This window comes from Zootoca vivipara, chromosome 16 (assembly GCF_963506605.1).
Source record: "Zootoca vivipara chromosome 16, rZooViv1.1, whole genome shotgun sequence".
Taxonomy (NCBI): Eukaryota; Metazoa; Chordata; class Lepidosauria; order Squamata; family Lacertidae; genus Zootoca; species Zootoca vivipara.
In genome coordinates, this window is record NC_083291.1 from 3304196 (window position 1) to 3329698 (window position 25503).

General features: G+C 43.1%; 1 protein-coding gene across 3 annotated transcripts in view; it reads left to right on the plus strand.

Annotated features, from left to right (window-relative positions):
- The first annotated feature begins 9096 nt into the window (after positions 1 to 9096).
- BNC2 (basonuclin zinc finger protein 2) overlaps positions 9097 to 25503 on the plus strand; it is a 394027-nt gene continuing 377620 nt past the window's right edge. The window contains exon 1 of one of the 3 annotated variants that reach the window (XM_035140457.2): positions 9097 to 10121. In XM_035140457.2, coding sequence (XP_034996348.1) covers positions 10119 to 10121 — 3 coding nt within the window. In that variant the 5' untranslated portion in view covers positions 9097 to 10118. Of the gene's footprint in view, positions 10122 to 10150; positions 10530 to 25503 lie in introns of those variants that run through there. The other 2 variants (XM_035140455.2, XM_060268829.1) reach the window with 2 other exon arrangements.

Here is a 25503-nt window from a genome sequence, read left to right on the forward strand (position 1 = left end):
TGCTGGTTTTTGAATTGTTTCCTTTATACTCTGCACAGTAACATATTTGTGATCACTGTTGTTTTCCTATTAATATCTAATAATTTGTTTTACAAGGTACAGTCTATTTCTGCCAATGGGTTTTTTTTTCAATTTATTCTTTCCTAAATACTCCTCAAAAATTTCCCATTCATTTTTGACTTTTTGTTTGGTTTGCCCTTTTATTCTACCGGTCATTTTTGCCAATTGCATATACTCGATCATTAGAGCTTGCCAGTCTGTTATTTTGGGTGTTATCTTATTCTTCCAATTTCTCACTATTAGAATTCTCCCCGCAGTTGTTCCATACATGAGTAATATTTCCTTTGATTTCTCCATTTCCTTTGGTATTATACTCAAGAGAAATGTCTCTGGTCTTTTAGTAAATGTACACTTTAATATTTTTTTAAGTTCTTCATATATGTTGTTCCAAAGCACCTCCACCTCTGCACAACGCCACCACGTGTGCATATATGTACCCCTTTCTTTCCCGCACCTCCAGCACATGTGTGACCTGTTTTTATAGATTTTAGCCAATTTGTCTGGCGTTTGGTGCCATCTATACATCATCTTTAGGATGTTTTCTCTTAATGTATAGCATGAAGTAAAATTTACATCTTTTTGCCAGAGTTTCTCCCATTGTTCAATTAAAATATTATGTCCCAAGTCTTGGGCCCATTTTATCATTGTGGGTTTTGTTCGTTCTTCAAATAATTCCCACTCCAATAATATATCATAAAGTTGCGAGATGTACTTTCCTTTCTTCTGTGTTATTATTTTTTCAAATTTTGACATTTCTTCTGCAATTCCTAATTTTTTGTCTTCCATAAACCTCTGCCTTATTTGGAAATACTGGAACCAGTCTGTTATATTTTCTTTAATTTTTTCATAGCTTTTCAAATTTCGATCTTCATTTATCCCTTCCAATGCTTCCCTGTATGTTATCCATTTTGTTCCCATATTAAGTTTTTTTTACTGCTGTAGCTTCTGCAGGTGAGGCCCACAGCGGAATCTTTGGTTCCAGTATCCCTCTAAATTTGGCCCATATGTTATATAAAGATTTCCTCATTAAATGGTTTAGGAATCCCTTATGTACTGTTACTTTTTCATATAGTAAATAGGAATGCCAACCATGCCTGTTTTCATAACCTTCCAGATCTAATACCTCGGGGTTCTTCAGCGAAATCCATTCTTTTATCCATAATAGACCGGCCGCCGCGTGATAAAGCTCTAGGTTAGGAAGTCCAAAGCCCCCCCTCTCCTTTCTATCTGTTAGTAGCTGATGTTTTATTCGGGGTCTTTTCCCATTCCAGATAAAATTTGCCATGTCCTTTTTCCATTCTCCAAAACACTTCATCCCCCCCAAAATTGGTACGGTCTGAAATAAGTACATCATTTTTGGGAGGACGTTTATTTTGATTACGGAAATTCTTCCCCACAGAGAGAGGTGCAGTTTACTCCATGTCTCCATATTTTGTTTTATTCCTTTCCATGTTTTTATGTAGTTGTTTTCATATAGATTGATGCCTTTGTTTGTTACCCATATCCCTAAATATTTAGTTTTATTCCTAATTTGTATACCCATTGCCTCCTGTAATTCTTTTTTCTCTTCCTTATTTAGGTTTTTTGTTACTAGCGTAGTTTTATTGTAATTTATCTTGAGCCCAGCCACTTTACCATATTCTTGTATTATTTCTAATGCCCTTGGAATGTTTTCTATAGGGTCTTGCGTTGTTATTATGAGGTCATCTGCAAATGCCCTGACTTTATACGACCTATTTCAAATTTTTATTCCTTTGGGGTACCAATCAAATCTCCGTTCAGCAACATGAAGCTTACAGGGTGACCAGTCCGTATCTGCCTAATCAACCTCACAGGGTTGTTTGTGAGGAAAGAGAGAAATCATGCATGCTGCTTCGAGCTCCTTGGAGGAAAGGAGGGTTATAAATGTAGGTAAATAATGAAAATAAATAAAACCACACGGGACAGCGAAGCTACCCGTGAGGGAGAGACAGGAGGCGGCAGGAGCTGGCATCCGAATTCACAGAATCATAGAATCGTAGAGTTGGAAGGGACCCCATGGGTCATCCAGTTCAACCGCCTGCAATGCAGGAATCTCAGCTAAAGCATTCATGACAGGTGGCCGTCACTTGCAGTAGCATACAAGGAGTAGTGTTGAAGGCAGACCTATGACACAGAACTGGCTAGTTTCCTGGGAATGGCATAAAAATGGAATGTTAGTATCAACAAACAGCATGGGGGTTTCTGCCTTTTATGCATTTTGAAAAACACACAAAATAAAACATATAAAATATATTTTAATGGGTGTTACAGCAGAATGTGCACATTTGCTGGACCGGGAAAACTCAGAATCTAGGGGAAATGCCAAAAAAAGAGTCTAGGTTGGGAATATGAAGGATTTCTCTGTAATCTATTTGACTGGAGCGCCTGTTCTCAGAGGTACCTCCTGCGACCAGTTCACAGGTTACTCAGAGCTGCTGGAGAAGTTGGCACTGCGCTCCTACGGTGGCAAAGTGCCATTGCCCCAGGACCAGGTACTGTCTTTTATAGGCTTATGGCGTGACAGGTACAGTAATATCAGCCTCTTCTTCAAAGGACCACTGCGCATTGCACAATTAACAGAGCTGAATCTTTACTCGCCCTTGGCCAATGTGGAATCAGGAGAGATGAATACAGGATAATGAGTCTATATAACCACTAGGGGGCTTCATGGGCACAATATTTTGGTAATACCTGGGTTCTGCTTGCAAGTTTTTTTCTTCTTCCAAAAAGGAAATGAACCATGAGAATTTTTAATGTGTGTGTGAAAAACAAGGTGCAATGCCAAAGTGAGTAACCAACTTTTCTCATTCTTCTCCTTTTCTGGAATGCACACCAGATACAAATTCCAAATATCTATTCTATTTTAAAACAAACACCCTTTCTATTATCATAAAGAGCTTTCTGCTTCCTAATTTCACAACACCTTTCTGCACTGTCTGGTGCAAGAACTCATTTAACACTTTTTTTAAAAAAAATCAATTTATTAAATTTTCCAATTAAACACATTTAAACAAAAACAAACCACACATACAGCCACAAACACAACAACACATAATAAACATAATAAACACAAAAATTTTCTTCTTAGCATCTTATCAGTTATTACAATTTTCTTTGTTCTGCCGAGCTTTGACTTCCCTCCTTCCCCCCATTCGGTTTTCTTGTCCACTCCTATCTCGCAGTTCCTTTACTTCATCTACTTAAAGTCAATTCGTAGGATTTATTTCAGTCCTGCCAGTGTCTTTAAACTTCTACAGTTCTTCTCCATATAGTCCAAAAATTTACTCCAGTCCTTTTGGAACCTTGACTCTCCCTGGTTTCGGATCCTGCTAGTCAGTCTTGCTAATTCCGCATAGTCCATCATTTTCGTCTGCCACTCTTCAATCGTCGGTAACTCCTGGGTTTTCCATTTTGGGGCTAACAAAGTCCTAACCGCAGTTGTCACATACATAAATACCCTGTTTCTCATATTTTAAGACATACCCATAAAATAAGACATAGCAGGATTTTTAAGCATTCAAGGAATATAAGCCATACCCTGAAAATAAGACATAGTGATAGGCGCAGCAGCAATGCTGGCCGCAGCAGGAGGAGGAGGAAAAAAATAAGACATCCCTTGAAAATAAGCCATAATGTGTTTTTTTGAGGAAAAAATAAATATAAGACATGTCTTATAATATGAGAAACACGGTAATACTTGATCTCCTTTCATTATCTCTTGTCCTATAATTCCTAATAGAAAAGCTTCCGGTTTTTTGGGAAAGGTATATTTTAAAATCTTTTTCATTTCATTATATATCATTTCCCAAAATCTGAACTCATTTAACACTATTGCCAAGCTGTTGAACCACTTCCATCTGGACTTTGCAAGATGTCTTGTTAAAGTTAAATCATCATAGAACGGCACACATTAAACAGCCTTGTTTTGCGTATGTACTATTACTATATTCCTACGGGCTGCCACAGTGGGTGAGCAACATGACTCGTTTGCACAAGCACAAGAATCAAGTGGCAAAAATATTTCCTGGGCAAGTGCTTATAAGGAGGTGTGATTGGCTTGCATAGTTCAGGAATGGGCAAAAGGTAGGTTGTGGTCCGCTGGTAGATCTCCAGGCAACTTGCAGTAGATTGGCAAGAATTTTTGACTTCCGTTTGACAATAGCTGAAATCAGTGCTTTTCCTCTAGAAAAGAAGGTGCCAGTACTCACCATGAAGTTGTTACAGTAAGTGCCAGTGCTTTTTTTTCCAGGAAAGAAAGTTGCCAGTATTGCGTACCTCACTGGGTGAAGTGAAGACACCTTGGGATGGGAGGAACCAGGAGTAGATTTTTTTGTGAGACAAGGTTGTGACTGAGAACTCATTTCTGATACTGCATACAAATGCTGGGCTGAGCATATGCTCTGAGGTAATTCTTGCACTTTGTTAAGGCTGTGGTCCTACCCTCGCTTTCCTGGAAGCCCCATTTAATTCAGCGGGTCTTACTTTGGGGTAAAGTTATCTATAGTCAAGTGTGTTTCTTCCCCACTGAGCCACTATTCAAACATTTGCCTGCAAAAAATTAAAGAAAAAAACACTGTCTATTCTACACAACTCAAGTCTGCCCATCTCTGGCATAGTTCAGCCTCTCCCACTTTTTCCTGCATGTAGAAAACTAGCATTTCAAGGATTCACCCTAGCCTTCTCCCAAACATTCTGTTTCCTTTTCCCACCTGAGTGCAGTGAGGTTTGGGAATGGACTTTTGCAGACTGAAATAATATAGTCCAAGAGAAGCTTTGTCACTTGAGTCTCTTGTGTGTGCGTGTCCACTGGCTGTCCAGCAGTGATCTATTAATGAGAATATTTAGGTTGAATGTATCTCTGATATGGCAGACACAGGCGACCTATATGGTACCTGAGTAGTGTCCATTTGCCCTGTGAGCAAGCCCAATACTGGTCAGCTGCATTGTCAACACAGTGGGAAGATGCAGAGGAGAAGTGTAAGGGCATGGATGTGCCAGTCATGTCTAAACAGGAACACTCTTGTCGTGCTTTTATTCCTCCCACATGCACAACAATTAAAGATCTGCAGCTGTGGCCTAAAGGTGAATTCACATATTCAGGTTGCTAACATCAAAGCAGCACCGTAACTACTTATTTGAGCCAGTGTGGTTTAGCAGATAGAGCACTGGACCTGATCCAAGAATCATAAAATCACAGAACTGTAGAGTTGCAAGGGGCCCCAAGGCTCATCTAGTCCAACCCCCTGCAGTGCAGGAATCTTAGCTAAAGCATCCATGACAGATGGTCATCCAACCTTTGCTGAAAAACCTCCAAGGAAGGAAAGTTCACAACTTCCTGGGGGAGACTGTTCCACAGCTCTCACTGTTGGTTATGAAGCTCACTGGGTGGGTGGCCTTTTACCGTGCATTTTCTTTCTGCCTAACCTAAAATGTTTATAAATCTTGTGTTCGGGATGGTGACTCCTACAGTTTTGTGACACTGCAAGCTGCCTTTCTGGTTTTCCTTTATTCGGCACCCATCAAATATTCATATATAACAACTTCCAAAGTGAAAGACTTCTCGAAACGTTTCTGAATTAGTGCTTCCCTTCTTTCTATATCCCAGTACAACTGAGCTCTGTGCGCTGATTGAAAGAGTGGATCTGCCTGGAAATAAGATGAAGTGACCTGCTTTCTGGCAGCACAATGAGTAGGGAATACATGTGAAAGCAAGTGTGATGTAGAAGTTAATATAATGGACTAGGGTTCAAATCTTCATTGCACCTCACTCCTCACTCGGTGACCTTGAGCTACTCAGTCTCTCAGCCTTAGCCTACCTCAAAGGGTTATTGTGAATTTTAAAAAAGGAAGAAGGAAGAGGAACCGTGTATATTGCCATGAAATTAAAACAGTAAATAAATTAAGCCTGGAATTACTGTCTGAATGGTGCAGGAATGATTTTTTTATTGGGGTGTGTGTGGCAGCATTTTGGCAACGTCATCTGCTGTCACTGGCTAAAGAGAGAAGTTGTGCTAAGATGATGTTGCTGCTGTAAGTAGTACTTTAGCAAGCAGAGGTGAAACAGCACCCACGAATCCAGCAAAGCCTTTTGCACCTTATGTTTGATACAGCTGCTCAGAGTGCAGAAGGAGCTGTGTTTATGGTGTCACCAGCTTTACGGGGACGACAGCTTTATGACTAATTGCTGCAGGGGCATGTTTTCAAAGGCCCAAATGACTCTTTAGCTTGATTCTGCAAAGTGCTCTGCTGGTTTCATGCTTCACTGGGTTCAGGATATCTGAGGCGTCTAAATTCCATCAGAAGTCAGCACCAAACAGGCATTGAAGTGTCATGTTTGCTTTTGAAAATCTGTCCCTTAATCTTCTTCTGGAGTAGAAAGCAAAAAGAGCAATCCTTTTTTCTTTTCTTTTTTTACTAAGCAGAGAAATGAGATGTGTTCAGTCCTGTATTTCTTAGATTTAAGTCAGTACTAAACTAACCTCTTAGCTGGCTATGAAATTCACAGATAGAACATGATCTTGATAAACTGCTGGGAGGCTGTTTTCTCTCTTAAAATTCATTTCGAAGGCAATGTTCAGAAACATGAACATAAGAGTGTGGCAATTTTAACTTTCTGTCCCTAAAACACCATTTAGTCTAAAGTAAATATCGCATCCATCTTAATGTGGATGGTTTTTTTTTCTCACAAGACTGATCCTTCCCCTCAGCAGATAGCCCCAAGACTCTCAGAATGTTCTGCAAATGGGAGGGATTGGGAAAGTGTTTAAACTTTTCAAAACTATAGCAGAACTCACTGCAGTGTTCGGATTGTGACCTTATGAGATTTTCTCTTCCCTCTAGGATTTTAAACGTAAAATTCTGAGAGAGAGGATACGTAGCTTACAGATGTTTTATCAAGTCTGCTTTCTGTGCATCCCTTAAGAACAGCACACGCCACACTCTTCCTTACAGTAGGAGCAGATGCCTTAATTGTAAAAGTGATGGCAATCGCAGCCATACAAAGTTTAGCAGATGTTTAAATATTTTCTGTATTAAAGTACAGCTCTTTCCTCCGAGTAGCTCAGAGCATGTTCTCCTCATGCCAACCTTCTGAGGTAGGCTCAGAGACTGCAACTTGCCTGAAGCTGCAAGCTTTACCAAAATTTGCAAATCTCCACCACATTCACTCTGTTGTAGTGCAAACGTCTCTTTTTTTATAGCCTGTTCTGGTTTTCTGTGTGGCTTGGTCATGCTGCGAGCATATCAAAGAGAGAGAAGGCAGACGGGTGGCTTTTGGGGCTGAAACAGAAGAACAGGAGAATGCTATATTTTCCAGCAACAGCCTCCATCTCCAAGCCTGCCCACGAGTTCACCGTCCTTAGGATAACAAAGCTAGTAGGGTGAAGGAGTGGGGCAGAAGCTGGGTTGGCAAGAGGGGAGAGATGTGTTGTGGCTGCTTGGAATTGGGGCAGGCAGGGAAGAACGTGAGCGAGGGAGAAGCTGCTTGGTGAGCAGGAAAGTAGGAGGCAAGTTGTGAGGGTTTTTGATGTGTTTGAAGCCTCCCAAATCAGAGCAGGACAGGAGCAGGGCTAGGATAATGTGACTAACACAATAGGCAACCTCCAGTTGGCAAATGAGCCAAGCAAAGAATTTTGATGGAGGAGAATATTAATTGATGGAAGCATACTCCTCGGAGGGAGACTAAACACCACACTTACTTTATTTTTTAAAGAAGTCATTTTGACTCATGTGAATTCCTATTGTAGGAAATTGTGAATGTGGCCTTTCCTTCTAATGAGTACTTGCTTGCTTTTTTTTTTAACACACACACACACAGGAAAAAAAAGGCAAGTTCTCTATAAGGAGGGGTTGGTATTTTAGTTTCTAAGTGCAAGAACCAGCCAAGTCAAGCTCCTGGAAAGTAGCTGATTTAATAGAGCTACCCTATATATAAGTTTAGTCAGAAGTACGCTAACTCAACGAGTTTGAGATTTGCTCTCGGGTCCCTGCCTATAGATAGGGCTTCAGCCTCAAAGTGCTCCATTCTGTCAGGTCAGTTAAGTTTTACTCTGAAATGAATGGATGAGGTCCATTCACTTCAACAGGCTTTCTCTGAGTAAAACTTCGTGATCAGTTAAACGGGAGTGGACTCAAAACCGAGGGGTTCCTGCACAGAACTTGGCCAATAAAGGGGGGGGTTATGGAGAGAGAAACTGAGCCATGACAGATTAACTCAAACGGGCGACCTGAAGAAAGAAAGAAAGAAAGAAAGAAAGAAAGAAAGAAAGAAAGAAAGAAAGAAAGAAAGAAAGAAAGAAAGAAAGAAAGAAAGAAAGAAAGGCAACCCACTACTTCCTTGGTTTAGATGCCCCAGAAGTTTGGCAAGCGGTGCCAAAACATCGTGCCCAATAACGTCCGGCGGGGCGAGGAGGAGAACAGGGCGCGCGTGCACGCTGAGGGAAGAAGCGTGCAACTTTTTAGAAAGTAAATTAATAAAAAATAATGATAAGGAATAGCAATAATGCGCAACTTTGAGAGCCCCTAGTCTGTGGCGCCTTGGCACGTGTTGGGACCGAGGCGGCGAGCGAGCGCCTTTTCGCGGGGTCTCCGACGCAGGCTTTTCGCGGGCTGCTCTCCGGGCTGCCGCCGCCACCGCCGCCTCACCGTGGCGACTCTTCGCCTTGTGAGCCCAGCAAAGCGACCAGCCTCGCGCGGCAACTTACAACCCCGACGGGCTCGGCGCTGCCCAGAGTGACCCGCGCAACTTAGGAAGGGCGGCGGGCGGCGGGCGTTTAGAAACCAATCCCCGAGGGCTGCTGCGCTTGGGCGGTCGAAGCACAGCAGCCCGTGAGGGGAAAGGAAGAAGCTGCGAAGTGGGGCTACAAGTGAGCTGGGCAAGGTGGGGGGGGGGAGAGAGAGAGAGAGAGAGAGAGAGAGAGAGAGAGAGAGAGAGAGAGAGAGAGAGAGAGAGAGAGAGAGAGAGAGAGAGAGAGAGAGAGAGAGAGAGAGAGAGAGAGAGAGAGAGAGAGAGAGAGAGAGAGAGAGAGAGAGAGAGAGAGAGCTCCCCTCAGGAGCGGCCCAAGTTTGCTCTCCTCTTTGGGGAGCAGCTCCCGCTTCTCCCTCCCTCCTCCTTCCCTCTCGCTCCGTCTTTCTCTCCAGCGGCGCCTGGACGCCTTGAGCTGATAAGGAAGCCGAGGCAGGAGCAGCGGCGGCGGCGGGAGAGCGTGTGCCCGCTGTGCCGCTCGCTCGTGAGGAGGAACCGGCCCGGAAGGGGCGTCAAGAACGCGCCAAGAGAGAGAAAGCGCCTCAGACAGACAGACAGACAGACACAGTTAGGAGGGCGAGGGGAGTCCCGGGCGCGCGCGCCGCGCTTCGCTCTCCTCAGAATAAAAGTTTTCCCGGGTCTCGGTTTGGGCGGCTTGCTTCCCCTCACTTTTCCTTGACAGCTGGGCGCAGGCGGCCTCTCCTTGGGTCTCCTGGCTTTGCCCTAGGAAAGGGGGGGGGAGAGAAAAGTGTCCCGTTTCCCCTCCCCACCTCCTCTCTGCCTTCCCCAGGACCAATAACAAGCTGCTCTGAGGTACAGTAGCGGCGGGAGGGGACGGCGGAGGAGGAGGAGGAGGAGGAGGGAAGAGGAGGGAAGCGCCGCCGCCGCCGCCGCCGTGTTTTCAGATTGGGGACAGCCTCCCCCCTCCTTCTCCCCAACCTGTGGCAGGACCAGACTCCCATTCCTCGCCTCTTGACCCCTCAGCAAACCTTTTATTTCCCCCCTCCTCTTTCCGCCCCTTCCCCCCTTTCTTTCTTTCTTTTTCTCTCTCACCCCACCGAAGATTTGGAGGGGGGGGGTAAGACTTTTCCTCACGCGCGTGTCTGGAAATCACCTGGAGGGCTGCGGAGATTTCTTGTTGGTGTTGCTGAGAGAGGAAAGGGGGGGGGGCGGAATTTGTGTGAGGAAGGTGAGGGGGGAGAAGGAAGGAAGGAAGGAAGGAAGGAAAGAAAGGCCGGTGCCGCCGCGAGGACTTCCAGAGCCGGGGGGTGCCCTTGACAAGCAGCATGCCGAAATGGTAAGAAGTTTTTCCAACATTTCCTTTAAAAAAAAGAAAAAAAGTTGTGGGGTTTTTTTTGGGTGGCGTGTGCGTGTGCGCGCGCGCCTTTTGAAGCGTGCCGTAATGCAAACAGCCCCGCCTGCGAGGAAGCGTGTTTCCTCAAAAACCTTCGAAACAAACAGGGGGGGGGGCGAAGGCGGCGAAGCGCGGATTGGAAAGTTGGCCTGAAGTTGGGTCGTGTTTTTTTTTCCTCTCTCTCTCCCCCCTCCCCACCATCTTCCCTTCAGGAGGGAGGGGAGGGAGAATGGGATGGGAGCTCTTTTCCTTCTGATCCTGGCATCCAAGGTGAGGGAGAAGAGCCGGGAAACGGGAGGGGCTAAGGAATGATATTACCACCACCCCGACCCCAAAATCTCCTTGCTCGAGGTGTGTGTTGTGTTGGGTACGCGGTGCTGGATAAGAGCAGCCTGGAAGGGAGGGCTGTCTGTGTGCAGCAGTGGAGAGATCGGGGGTCGCCGATCGGGCGTGGGGGGGGGCGGCAAGGGAGGTGGGGTGGGGTGTGACTGAGCTCTGTGCGAGTGGGTGAGAGAGTGTATTACAGTATACGATCTCCAGCGCCTCGGGCTCCCGGGCCAGAAGTGCAAAGCCGCCGGTCCTGCGCGCGACTTTTCGGTCATGTGCTTGGCAGTTTTCACCTCTGCAGGCGGCGCGGTTCGTTAGCAGAACTTGTCCCGGGCAGGAAAGCTCGTGCTGCCGGGCGGGCGGGCGGGCGGGCGGGCGAGGAGAAGGCAGAGCGCAGGCGGGCAAGGCAGGCGGGCGGCCGTTTCATGGAGGGCCATTTATGATTAGCCTTCTAGGAAAGGGGTCTGCGGAGAGACACAGGGAAGCGAGCCCCATAGAAAACAGGAAACGAAAGTGATTCAAGAATCTGTGCAGAGATAGAGAAAGGGAGACGTCAGGTGCTCTTAAGAATTTGCAAAACGCCTATTATTATTATTATTATTATTAAAATCTTCACCTCCCCCCCCCTTGACGCGAATTAAAAGAAGCCCAGGAGACCTACCTTTCTGAAGCCTTTTTTCCCCTGGGCTGTTTTTGATGTGGACATTTTATTAAAGAACTGGCACTTTTTGAAGATGTAGAGAGGGACACTATCTGTTTGCATTAATTTCTGCTAGCACTTTCCAAAAGGCCCAAGCGAAGAAATTTGGTGGTCCTTTAGTCTAGGGATGAGTGGGGGATGAATTCTTCCCGGGCTTGCTGCCTTGCATTTTAAGTGTACTTTAACCCCTGCGCGTTGCTTTCCTAAGCCCCACTTGGGGAATGAGATGCTCTTGCGTTCTGCGTCTGTGATTAGAATGCGTTTAGGGGAAAATACTGTTTCCTCGCCGCCACCCCTTCCCCGTAGAGCGGCATGTCTTGTTCCAGTGATCAAAGCCCCTCTTGGAGTGTAGGAGATGTGACTGTCAAATGAAGGCAACCCTAAAGAGGGGAGGTGGGTGGGTAAAAGTGGCGCATCATGCGCTCAGGACTGTGGCAACCGCAGCACTGACAGAAATTAAAGTGGTTTTGAAAGCAGACTGCAGTTTTATGGTGCTTCTCATTTACCCTAGAGTCAAGCTGTTGTAAAATTGATGCACAAAGGACATCATGTAATAATCTAAGTAGATCCAGCATTAAAGTGTATTTTTTTCGTGTGTGTGTGTGTGGGGGGGAGATTGTGCCACTCAGTAGAAATGACTTTTAGTTCAAAAGTCACAGTGAAACATTACAGACCTCTTCTCAAATCCTTCACACGTTTCCTGACATGGCAAATGAAATCTTATAATACAGGAAGTGAGCATTTATTTTATTTTTATCACCCTTTTGTATTCTTTTAAAATATAGCATGTGTATCATTGCTTATCTTCCATGGAGAGTAATTACTTTTTTAAAACAGTAATTAATGAGACTTTTTTTTTACCATTTAGAAACAGGGACGGGGAGCGCTTGCATTTTAATAAGTTCATTCATCCAGTAATATTTAATAAGTCTGCCTGATCAGCAGATCTTCTGAGGAATATCATGTCATTGCAAGAAAGCATAGAACATCTCTTGTCCTTAAAAATTTCAGGAAGCTTCAGCCTGAAATGTAAATAAGGGGATATGCACGCTTACAGTGTCAGAAGTCCTAACTTCTGACTTGTGTGTGTTTGCATAAAAGCTTTTCCAGTTTTATGAAGTTTTTTTTTAAAAAAAATCTAGGGATAATAAAACACTTTTCAGGTTGTACATTAAGGAGATTTCATTCCACCTGGCCTAGAGGCTGCCTACGGTGACTGGGTATTAAGTATTATTAATTCACAATGAGCTAAATATAATCCATGTTCTTGCACTGGTCCATATACTCAACACTAGTTTTGATGTAGCAAAGATCTATTTAGAAATGTTTTGGAAAATAGTTAACTTTAAAAATATTTACATTGCAAGAAATGTAGCAGGCACACATGTTTATTTCCACTGCTCCGAATGTTTTCCATTCTTACAAGTGTACAGAGATCAGGATCTCTCTCTGTGTGTGTGTCTCTTTGACACACTGGGTTATGCATTTACATGAAACAAAGCAGTAAAAAGAATGAGGCTGAGGAGCGGACTTGACTCCTGCAATGTTACGGTGTGTAAATGTGATCTGTTTGAATTTTCAAGCAATCTTCTTTTCCGCCCCCCCTTTCCCCCCTTTTCCTTTTTTTTCGTTCAGTGCTTTTACATAACATTTTGTCCTAATCTTGCTTTGCTGTCAAGGATGTTTCATGGGTTGCGCAATTGCTGCAGTCCAAGAATGCCAATTTGCATTCCAGGAGTGTCATTTGATTACTTTTATCTGCAAAGCTCCAAGACTGGCCTGGACCTCTTGTTTCATCTCGCCATGTCACTGAGTCAACGCTGTGTCCTCTTTCCCCACCACCACTGCCCAGAAATCTGCCTGATTTGGTGGGGGGGGGGGAGAGAGAAAAGCACTTTTCATGTTTCAGCTGTGGTCCCCCAGCTAAACTTGTCAGCGGCAGATATGATTCACTTGGGGCCCAGAAAAGTGGCGCAAAGACAGGGGTTAGCGTTAGGCGTTTCAATAAGCTCAGGGACAGGTAGTGTGTGGCATCCCAAGAGGGCCTGCATAGTTCTCTAAACTCTGACCTGGTGCTGCCCCCACAGTTTTCTCATTTGATCTTTCATAGCAAATTGATCTTTTTTTTGTGTGTGAATTTCTTTCCTTCTTGTTATTTGGCTTCCACATTAGTCCTTGGAAGCCAGGAATTAGCTGAGCAACTTAAGCTGGCGAATACAGCTGTTCAGGAACGACGAAACTGGACACTCAACCCTCTTCCAAAGGCAGGGTATTCTCCTGTTGTTTCAATTTATTAAATTAAATTAAATTATTAAATCAGTCATCGAAGTGGTGCAGTTATGAAGTTTGTTTGTGTCTTGGCATTTTTTTTAATTAACAAATTATTCTGGGCGGTATGTTCCTCACTGTATTAAATTAAATATATATCCATTAACACACACACACACACACACACACACAGGCATATCAGCAATGTACAGTAAAGGTTTCCTTCGGTATTTCACAGCTGAACTTGCTTGTTTGAAATGATTTGCTGATCTATAATGAGCCTTTTATAGTTCTAGTAAGACATGCTAAATATCAATTGCGCATGCCAGATACATTATTTATAGCCTGCTAAATAATTGTAATTCCATTGTATCCAGTACTCAGATACATAAGGGATTTAACAAGGGGGAAAAGTCATTACACATACTCTGTGTAAATATTATTTTAGTCAAAACAGAGTGAGAAAATTACTATTGGCATTTCCAGTTTTCTGTTAAAAGAAAGGGGGAAAGGGAAACACTCTGAGCCATCAAATGACTCCTAATATGTGTGTTATTCATATGTTCTCTGTTTTTCTTACATGTACATCCTGGTCCTCAACACATTTATTTGCAAGTGTATGTTCTGCTTTTTATATCAGTTGAACTTATTTCCAAGTTAAGTTAGCATTAGCATAGCAGCCTTAATTCTTGAAAAGCAGACAATCATTTCCTACAAAGTGTACAAGAATTGCACCATCTAAGGTTTCAAGGTACAAGGTTTCTAAGTCAAGTGTGAATTGAAAATGTTTAGGCGAGAGTTCTTTTTTTAATGGACAATAAGTAATATTTACCTTTTATGTGATATACCAGATGGTCCCATTTATCCCCCACATCTCTTTAAGCTTTGGCACTGAAAAAGTTGCTGAGTTAAAATCAAGAACACTTAGCTTCTAGGGGAAGCAGTGCCTCATTTCTTTCTCCCCCTCTGTGCATGTTTATAAAATAATATCTGAAATACCTGTAGAAGATTATTGGTTAAAGTCCTTTGGGGAGAACTAGAAGAAGCAGAATCCTGATTTAGTTGTCAGTGCCTCAAGTCTAAGTACAGTGGTACCTCTGGTTAAGAACTTAATTCGTTCCGGAGGTCCGTTCTTAACCTGAAGCTGTTCTTGTACTGTATTTCTCCTGATGAATCAAATGTTCCCAGCAGCTCCTGTTTTCTGGATGACTGTATGGTGTGTGTGTGTGTGTGTGTGTGTGTGTGTGTGTGTGTGTGTGTGTGTACATATAATGTCTCTGTATATGCAAAATATTGATTTCAGTGACAGCATCTGGTTTTGATTTTAGGGGAGTTCCTCCCCTTAGCCTCCCCAGCCAAGTCCTTTTCATTCATATACTACATACCCAGGCACCTTTGAAACTTATTATGTACGGGAGAAGTTTGATATCTTAAAAATAGGCTTACAACGCAGTGCTTTACCTGTCTCCTCAAAAGTAGCTCCCATTACGTTTAATAGGGCTTACTGCAAGGCAGTGTTCGAGACTCCCATTGTTCTAGGCACATTTTTGCGACAGGGAATTTCATTAGCGTGAGCTCTGGGCACAGTACTGTGCCTTAGATTTCAGATTAAAACTGCAGAGTGGACGGAAAGGAGGACCCTGTTCTGCCTCCCCACTTCCAGCTACTCTCTGAAGACTGGAGAAGAGACCCTCTTAAGAACATTAGGGGGGGGAGCAGGGGAAGGACTAGACCATGTGAAAAATTAACACAATATTTTAGCTGCAGTTCATTCATTTTCAGCTTTGTATTCTTGTTATAAAAAAGCGCGCCTAGACATTCCATTGTTGCACCCATAACTTACCGCAAGTTTAAGATGCCATTTAGCTCCTAGCTTTCATATCTCAGTTTCTAACACTGCTCCCAGGTTAGTGTGTATAAGAGTGAAGCTTGAAATGGCTAATTACCATTCTTGAAATCAAAAGTATTACTGAAATGAAAGTAATCTCCTTTTCTTAAGAAATTTCTGTGATAATACCATTGTTATGTAAGACATCTAGGGTAGGTACAGATGAGGAAGTAAGAGGCACCCTTTGGTATTATTGTTACTTAGTCCATTTTAGAGAAATATGCTGCAATCCAGCATAAACTAGTCATGACAAGGGCTTTTTTGTTTACTCCAGCTCCAATTTGCTCCCACTGCTGCTGTTTGAAGCCAAATACATATGATGTTCCAGATTCACATGATGTTGGCCGCAGTTCATATGCACCCTGTAGGTTATCGAGAAATGCTGCTGTTTGATGTGTTTCCCCTTTGATGCTCTAGCTGACATTCTTGAGATTTCAGGGGGGTTGGACTAGATGGCCCTTGGGGGTACCCTCCAACTCTACAATTCTATGAATCTATGAAAACAGCTTCCATCTTATTTGACACGTGGGTTCAGTGAGTCGTGTGCACATTTGAGACAGTCGTTGCACCTGCACAGATGACAGCTTCATGGAATAAGAGGATTTTTTTTGGGGGGGGTTGCAGGCATGAGGAGACAATTAGGTAATGTTGCATTGGGTGAAGACATCTCTCCCCCCCCCCCGGCCTCTTGTGCATGTAGCAATGTAGAAATGCAACTTGGAATGCAGCTGGGATAAACGACCTCACTGATTTTTCATCACTAATGTGTCCATATCTTAAGTCCCATTGAAAGCCATGGAGTGGGACAAGTCAAGTCACATTGATTGACATGGAACTGACAACCTAATATACTCTAGAAGTCCACAGATACATTTCCAGACTTAGTTGCAACGGGCTTTTTGTTGTTTGGTGTTGGGCTCACAATGTTGCAAAAACACACAGTTGCATATAAAGATGTTACATTAAATACAAAGTTACAGGTAGGCACCCTGTTGGTCTGAAATAGTTGAAGCAAAATAGTTTTTTATAAAAAAATCCTTCCAGTAGCACCTTAGTTACAAAGTTAATTACAAAGTTACATGTATACCAATTTAGTTTACTTCCTCCCTCTCAGCCTGTGGGTTCTTGGGTCCAAAAAAACTCTCAGCTCACCCACAAAAGTCTCACATAAGAAGAGTTCCTGGAAACAGCAGACATCACTCTAGACGTGCTTCTTATGGGCAGGTAGGTGGTCCTTCCTCAGGCTGCCCACAGCTAGGTTGCATTAAAGTTGCACCCTCCAAACCCAGTTCCAGGTGCAGCAGGTTTGTTGGGTAGGGGAGTCCAGAGGATGGGGGGAAAGCCCACCTTCCTCACAGTTCTTTCTTCATCCTTTGTCCCATCTCTTCCTCCTCCAGCTGCTGAAGATTCTATTTATCTTAAAGATACTGAAAATATATTATTATTATTATTTATTATTATTATTAGTTGCTGTGTCTCTCTCTTTGTGTGTTGCAAAATGGAGGAGCAGGAGGCATGGGAATATGGGTGAAGATGACAGCAGGGTCTACAGGAGATGGTGGCTTCGTAATTGGGTGAAAGGTGACAAGGGAGCTTAGCAGTTGCAATGTGTGAAAGGGGGAATATGCAGGAGGTTGCCATGGGGGTGGTTTGTGTGCAAAGGGGAGCATATAGATAGATATTAAATATCTACCATTTACCTGCAATCTGAAGTACAGATACTGCCCGCATAGATCCTTCAGTAAACTGTGTATGGGGCAGTTTCATTGATGCAAAGCTCAGCTGACACTTCCATTGCTGGGGAGTCCCAAGTATATAAAAAATGGGCACAGAGCTCTAGCTTAGGAAGTGTCTTTCACTGTTTAAAATACGGTACAATGTACTGTAATGCATGTACACTTAATGGTAAAGGTAAAGGGACCCCTGACCGTTAGCTCCAGTTGCGGATGACTCTGGGGTTGCGGTGCTCATCTCGCTTTACTGGCCGAGGGAGCCAGCGTACAGCTTCCGGGACATGTGGCCAGTGTGACTAAGCTGCTTCTGGTGAAACCAGAGCAGCGCACGGAAATGCCATTTACCTTCCCGCCAGAGTGGTACCCATTTATCTACTTGCACTTTGAGGTGCTTTCGAACTGCTAGGTTGGCATGAGCAGGGACTGAGCAACAGGAGCTCACCCCATCGTGGGGATTCGAACCACCGACCTTCTAATCGGCAAGCCCTAGGCTCAGTGTTTTAGACCACAGCGGCACTTAATGTTAGTGCATCGTAAAAAAACACATTAAGGGTATGATTGAGACTGTGGGTTTAAGTGAACTCAGTCATGTTTAAATAGGAGCAAGTCCACTGAAATATATAGGATTTACCTAAAGCAAATGTCTTTAGAATCAGGGTGTTAAAGCTTAAAGAAAAAAAAAATACTGTTCATCCTCTGCCTGCTCACTCAGAAATGTTTCTTAGAATTCAGTGGGGCTTACCCTGTTGAATATGAGCACAGCCTTGGGCTGTAATCCTGGGTGTGCACTTAGCTAAGATTAAGGCTTCCTGAACCTGGCGGGGCTTCTGAATAAACAGGTAGAAGACTGGGTTGCACAACTGCAGTCTTGCATGTACTAAATATTATTGGAGTAAACCTTATTGAAGTCATTGAAACATACTTCTGATTAAAGATGCTTAAGGTTATGTCAAACACAATACAGTCATACCTCGGTTTAAGTACGCCTTGGTTTGAGTATTTTCAGTTTAAGTACTCCGTACTCCGTGGACCTGTCTGGAATGGATTAATCCACTTTCCATTACTTTCAATGGGAAAGTTCGCTTCAGGTTAAGTACGCTTCAGGTTAAGTACAGACTTCCGGAAGCAATTACACTCATACCTCGGGTTAAGTACGCTTCAGGTTGAGTACTCCGCGGACCCGTCTGGAACAGATTAATCCACTTTCCATTACTTTCAGTGGGAAAGTTCGCTTCAGGTTAAGTATGCTTCAGGTTAAGTACAGTACAGACTTCTGGAACCAATTGTGTTTGTAAACCGAGGTACCATTGTATTGTGATCAGGTTACTTTCTGTTCTGGGGAGATGCATCTCACACACACCCCATCCTTTAGCTCTCTCTTGACAGCTGTTCTTTAATAGGTTTGTTTAAAATATTTTCCCATTGTGTCTATCGGCTTTATTTGTCCTTCTACCCTTGCCTTCGATTGGAGGGGGGGTGGAAACCTATGGCATTTTGGTATGTTTTGTGAACATAATTATCACCTCAGCAAATGAGTAGGAGTTATCAAGTACCCAAATGTGCTGAAAAAAATCATTGTCATTGTTTCAAGTCAAAAGGTGACTTTAAAAAATTGTAAACCTTGTTGGTTTTTTCAGCTGCATCTTTCAATCCTTTTCCTTTTCAGATACTGCACATTCATGCTAATGAAGTTGATAGCTCTAGGAAGAAGAAATGCAGGCAAAGTGATGCATGGATTATGAATGACTTTGGTTCTTAAAGAAATACGCATGCAGCATCAACACTCATTTCCACTATCAGTTGGGATTCTTCTGAAAGGCAGCTGTAATTGCCAGGCAGGCCTCATTGTCCTTAAAAGTTGTGATTCATGTGTCTTTTTAATAGCTGCTTTTTAATGTTCTGTACAAAGATGTAGCAGCACACAGAAAACATTTTTCCCTCTTTGTGACCTTACATTTGCCGAAGTGCCCCATGCTGGAATTCCTTTTCAGGGTCTTTTTTCCTTCCAGAGCCAGACATGTACCCAGACACAAAAGCCTCTGTGTATAGCAAGCTGTTTTAAATATTGTGACTTGCTGATGTGCTGTCCTTTCTCTGCTTGAGCCAAAGATCTCTGCTCAGTGTCTGTAGATTACCAAGCCCCTTCTTCATTGTACCTCTTGTCAGCTATTCCTATTCATTTAACCTTTCATTAGTGTCTGTGCAGCTTCACTGTCTGGAAAAGGCAAGCCAGAACCCAAAGGCCCACTGTCACAGTTATTAGATTTCTCGGTTACATCCCAGCAACCATAATGGACTGAGAGTCAACACTATTGTCATGTGTGCTGCTGTCCTGGGGCGCAGGCTCTTCTGTGCATATCAAGGGCATGTGCCACATGTTGATAATGCCCCCCAGAGATAAATGTGCAACATGAGGGATAGACTAAGGCTGGCAGTAATGAGCTTTGTGGGAGTTACTGTGAAGACGAACAGTTGCGGAGGAATTTTGCTTAAGGAGCCAAAGGAGAGGGAGTCGAATTAAGTGTTGCCAGGGTTGCCTGTGAGGTACTTGTCAATCATGCTACTTTCATTTTTAAGTTTCTGTTACAAGAACAGAAAAATAAATAGAAATTAAATGCTATCTGCAACTGGTGAAAATATTGACTTTTAAAAAAAGAGAAAGAGAAGAGAAACCCCCGCTAAGATGGAATATATTTCTTGTAATCCTCTGAAAGGTAACTTGTCAAGGATCAGAACGGCAAACTGTGTATTAAAAACATCGACAGCACCGTTGCTATGATCAGCTCTAAGCAATGTAATCCAGTATTGCTCTTTGGAAATTAAGCATTATATACATTATGCTGGTTCTGAACATTTGTAATTTTTTTGCTGTGAAGGTTAAAGTGGCTCAGAGCAATGTAGGGCAAGTCAAGTCACATACCTAAGCAAATAACCAAATAAGTTACCGTATAATAATTATGTGGAGTGAGCATTGTACAATATTTATCCTGTTGTGCTTTCATTTCTGTTACCCTGTCTCCAGTCATGTTGTTGTTGTTGTTTAGTCGTTTAGTCGTGTCCGACTCTTCGTGACCCCATGGACCATAGCACGCCAGGCACTCCTGTCTTGCACTGCCTCCCGCAGTTTGGTCAAACTCATGTTCGTAGCTTCGAGAACACTGTCCAACCATCTTGTCCTCTGTCGTCCCCTTCTCCTAGTGCCCTCAATCTTTCCCAACATCAGGGTCTTTTCCAAGGATTCTTCTCTTCTCATGAGGTGGCCAAAGTATTGGAGCCTCAGCTTCACGATCCGTCCTTCCAGGGAGCACTCAGGGCTGATTTCCTTAAGAATGGATAGGTTTGATCTTCTTGCAGTCCATGGGACTCTCAAGAGTCTCCTCCAGCACCATAATTCAAAAGCATCAATCCTTCGGCGATCAGCCTTCTTTATGGTCCAACTCTCACTTCCACTTGAGAGTCTCTTCCAGTGAGAGTCTCCAGTCATATCCCCAGTTATCTATATACCTCCATCGTTCTCCCTGGACACTGAGGTCCAGCACCAAGGGCCTTCTGGCGGTTCCCTCGCTACGAGAAGCCAAGTTACAGGGAACTAGGCAGAGGGCCTTCTCGGTAGTGGCACCCGCCCTGTGGAATGCCCTCCCACCAGAGGTCAAAGAGAACAACAACTGCCAGACTTTTAGAGGACACCTGAAGGCAGCCCTGTTTAGGGAAGCTTTTAATGTTTAATAATTTATTTTCTTTTAATACTTCTGTTGGAAGCCGCCCAGAGTGGCTGGGGAAACCCAGCCAGATGGGTGGGTATAAATAAATAAATAAATAAATAATAATAATAATAATAATAATAATAATAATATTTGCAAAAGAGGCTGTGCTTTATCAGAAGATGGGATCACTTTAATTATTGTCATAGCTTCCTAATTCCCCTTTAACACCTTCTACCACATTGGCCATTACCAGAATTCATGTGATAATGAACACATATTGTGGCAGTGATTTCCATAAGTTAATTATGCCTTGTGTGTCCTGAATCTTCTACTGCTAATTAATTTAATTGGCTGATCCAAAGTGATGGTTTTATGGGACAGTGGGAAAACCAGTCTACTTTCAGTGCATGATTTATAATTTTATAAGCTTTTATCGTGTGTCTTCCCCAATCCGTTTAGGTATCTTGCACTTTGAAGTGATAGAGGTCTACTGTCCAATCTTCGTACTTCCAGCTCTGTTAAATTCTCCATGTCCTTATTCCTTATTGTAGTTTTGCTGAAGGACAATCAGATATCAAAACCCTTTCTAGATAGGAAAGCTGTTCAAGGCCTACTGAAAGTACAGTTGCCAGGAAAACAACTCTGTTTACGTTTGAATAGATTCAGTATAAAGTGACTATTAATAGAAAACATACATTTTGGGAGTAATTAGCAGGGGGAAACTCAAGAAATGCGTAATAGGAGCTTGAAATGCCAAAGGGTTGAATGAAAGAGGAGGAAGGAAGTTTGGGTGAAGATGGACGTAATATAAAAAGAGATGTCCTGGTATGCAGACTAAACCCGATTTCACAGATGAAAATGTCGGAGGTGCAAATCTGCCAATCAAACACTAGATTAAGCTAGTCCTGCTTTTAGACATGTCATGTATCTTAAAAGAAGTACCGCTTGAACTCTCTAGAGAGAGGGGACATTGCTTCAATTGTCTATGTACTAGGCTAGGCTGCTGCAGTGCCCTCAATTCTACATGGGGCTGTTTTTGAAGTTGACTCAGAAACTTTAGCTGGTACAGAGTATATTTGTTGAGTGAGTATTTGTTTAGACTAGCTCAGGCATCCCCAAACTTCGGCCCTCCAGATGTTTTGGACTACAATTCCCATCTTCCCCGACCACTGGTCCTGTTAGCTAGGGATCATGGGAGTTGTAGGCCAAAACATCTGGAGGGCCGCAGTTTGGGGATGCCTGGACTAGCTGGTCAGATCCTAACACCAATAGTGTTCAGTTGAACTGGTTGCTAGGGTTTCTCAGCCCAGTTGAAGGTGCTGGTTTTCACTCTTAAGTTCTAAATAGTACAGGACTGGGTTGTTTGAAGAGCACTTTTCATCCATACGAACCTGGTTGTGCCTTAAGATCAGTGTCTGAGACATTGTTTGTTAGCCCACTGTAAATATATGACATTAGTAAGCATTAGAGAGAGGACCTTTTCACTGGTGGCCCCTAGTTTATGGAACAAGGCGTGTGTGGCTAGCTAATCGTTGAAAAGGACTTGAAGGCATTTGGCTTCATGTTTTAAAGCCAGGCTGTTCATTGTTCTAACATGTTGATTAATCTGCAGTTATTGCTTGTTGGCATTGCTTTTAGTTTTGTCTACTGCCCAGAGATTGCATTTTCCTTTAACCTTGCAACAATAATTTAAATAAATGTTCATCATCTTCCATATTACTCTGAAAAATGAAAACTTTTATTTGGAAGTTAAATACAGCTTCAGAGACTGTGTAGACCAGGCATCCTCAAACTGCGGCCCTCCAGATGTTTTGCCCTACAACTCCCATGATCCCTAGCTAAGAGGACCAGTGGTCAGGGATGATGGGAATTGTAGTCCAAAACATCTGGAGGGCCGAAGTTTGGGGATGTCTGGTGTAGATCTTTGTGACATCACAAGGAGAAGAAGGAGCCAATCGGTGTCAAGTACAACAGGATAAAGCTTCAAATTTGCAGAAACAGCTTTTCAGAGCTCCACCATGGAGAGGAGTATTTGATCCATTGCTCCAAATATTACGCATGTCTGCCCTTTGATGTCAGTGCTTTGCCTATCATGTGATATTAAAAATTTCCTACAACAACCAGATCCGGATAATATCAGAAAGAAGTTATCAGGTGCCTGCATGGGCACACTGATGTGACCCAGGCTCTTAATCTTTTTAGCATTAAGTTCTAGGAGTTGCATACCAAGCACAATATGAAATAGTTCCACGACGGTTGCTGATATTTCTTCATGCTCAAGGCGGGTGGAGTAAGAATACAATTGGCCATTTTGTGATGTAAATAGAGTTTCTTAGCAAGATGTATCCACCAATAGATATGGATTGTTAGAATAAAGTTAACAATTTTAAAGTTTCATTCTTCTTGTTACGCTGTGCTATTTCAGTTAGTATAAATGTGAACAGAAAGTATTGTTGAGCTGCTTTGTTTTCCTTCTTGTGAAGGAAGGGAAAGCACAGCAAACAAATGATTTACGCTTTAGGAAGCAAAAAGTCAAATTGACAAGCAGAACACAATTGGCCTAGGCAGAGTCTATTGGGTAGCTACGCACAAAGGAAGATTTGCTTTATTTTTGTTGTTTGTGTTTTTAAGCACAACTTTTAGTTATTCATGTACAAAAATGAGAACTACATCTGCTGCAGAAATTAGTAAATAGCAATTGTTCAGAAATTTCCTAGGCTGTACCATTATTAAAAAACCCGAATGGTAAAACTGAATGTTTAAAGAAGAAGACAAAACAAATCAGAACAAACCTAACAACATTGTCCTGGTTTTTACTTCATGCTAAACCAAACCATAGTTTAGTGTGGGCTCCTGGAGAAAATACAGCAGCCTCTTTGTTCCCCCCCTGGGTGTTCTGTTGCTGCGCCGAGCCAAGCCATGTTTCGGCTTGGGTGTTATTCAAATCCAGGCTCCTGGTTTAGCTCCCCTGAGTAAACCACATTCACTGGTAGGATCAAACCTTGTTTACGGCTCATGGTTAGTCCTGTGTTTGGATGACACACTAAGCCAGGCACGTCCAACAGGTAGATTGTGATCTACCAGTAGATCACTGGATGTCTGTGGTAGATCACTGCTAGATCACTGGCACCCCTAAAAAAGTTCACCCAAAATTTTCTTCCTCCCTAAAAAAAGCTGAACTATGACCTGAAGCCCTAAACAAAATGGGCCTCCCTCCCTCCTAACAGAAGCTCAACAAATTTGACCTAAACCCAAAAAAACAGGGCTTCCCTTCCTTAAAAAAACTCAACAGCTTTGACCTGAACCCCCCCAAAAGGGGGTAGATCACTCCCAGTTTTTAACTCTGTGAGTAGATCAGAGTCTCTTGGGAGTTGGCCACCCCTGCACTAAGCCAAGCCACAGCTTAGCTCAGTACAACGCATAACAACAAACAACAACAACAACACATTATTTATAATCCACCCATCTGACTGGGTTTCCCTAGTGATTCCCCAGAATAGCCAGGGAGGAGCAAAGTGATCACAATCCTGTCCCCTGGAGCCCATACACTTGTGTGCTCATGCTAAGCTATCGTTTGGCTAAGTGTGACATGCAAACTCATTGTATGGAACATCTTATCCATAGCTGTCGAGTTCTCCCTTTTTTAAAAAGGGAAATTCCCTTATGCTGAATAGGCTTCCTCGGGAGAAAAGGGAAAGCTTGACAGCTATGATCTTATCATTAGATTGAAAAGAACTTTGATGAATTCAGATACTGCTTTCTGGTTCTGAGTTCAAAGATGAAAATGTCAGCTGGGAACCAGTTTTGTTTAATGTGTATTTATTTAATGTTTTCATGAATGATATAGCATGGAGAAATTGGTGTTCGTTTGTTTTTAGTGCAGCCTAACCAGACCACTTTTAAAAGTACATATAGTCAGTGTTGAATTAAGGCAAATGCTTGGTTTCTTGGAAGTTCACAATATATTTTACATGTTAACAAAAGCCTGTTCTTACTGTTTGTCTAATTAATTAGTTTTGTAGTCTTTTGATAGACTATTGGCTTAACCACGCCGAGTTGTGCTGCTTAGCATTAACTTTGTGTTGCATGTATAGATTTTTAAAAAGCCACTATGTACATTCAGAGGTTAATGAACTGGTTTAAATAAAAATTTATGAGAATGCAAAAGTTCTCTTATACAAAACATTAGTAATAATTTGGCAGGAGTATGAAGAACAGGATGACACAACTTCTGAAGCCAAGTGTGGACTGCATGAGTAGTGTCGTTTCATGTCTCCCCTCATTACTGTGCTGTCCCATGAATACTGATGTGCAAAATCTCCCACAGGCTCCTGCACATGATAAGGATATCTCCAGAGATTTGAGAAGGGATTGATATGGAAAAGGTGAGGGGGGAGCGCTATGTTGCCCCTTTCCCCTAGTGGGGTTGTAACTCATTCCAGCTGCCCCCCCCCAAAGTGAACTCCTGGAGGCTAGTGCTGCAAGCTTGTGTCTATGCCAGGGGGTCAGCAACCTAAGGCCCATGGGCCGGAAGCGGCCCTCAGAGGTTGTTTGACCAGCCCATGAGCTGCCCCTGAACCGAGCTGCCCACTTGCACCCTGCGCTAAACCAACGCAGTGCAGCACGGGGACTCACTTCTGCAGTGCTGGAAATCACATCTGAGCAGATGCCGAAAATCGCGCGCACACGGGGGGGGGGCATCCAG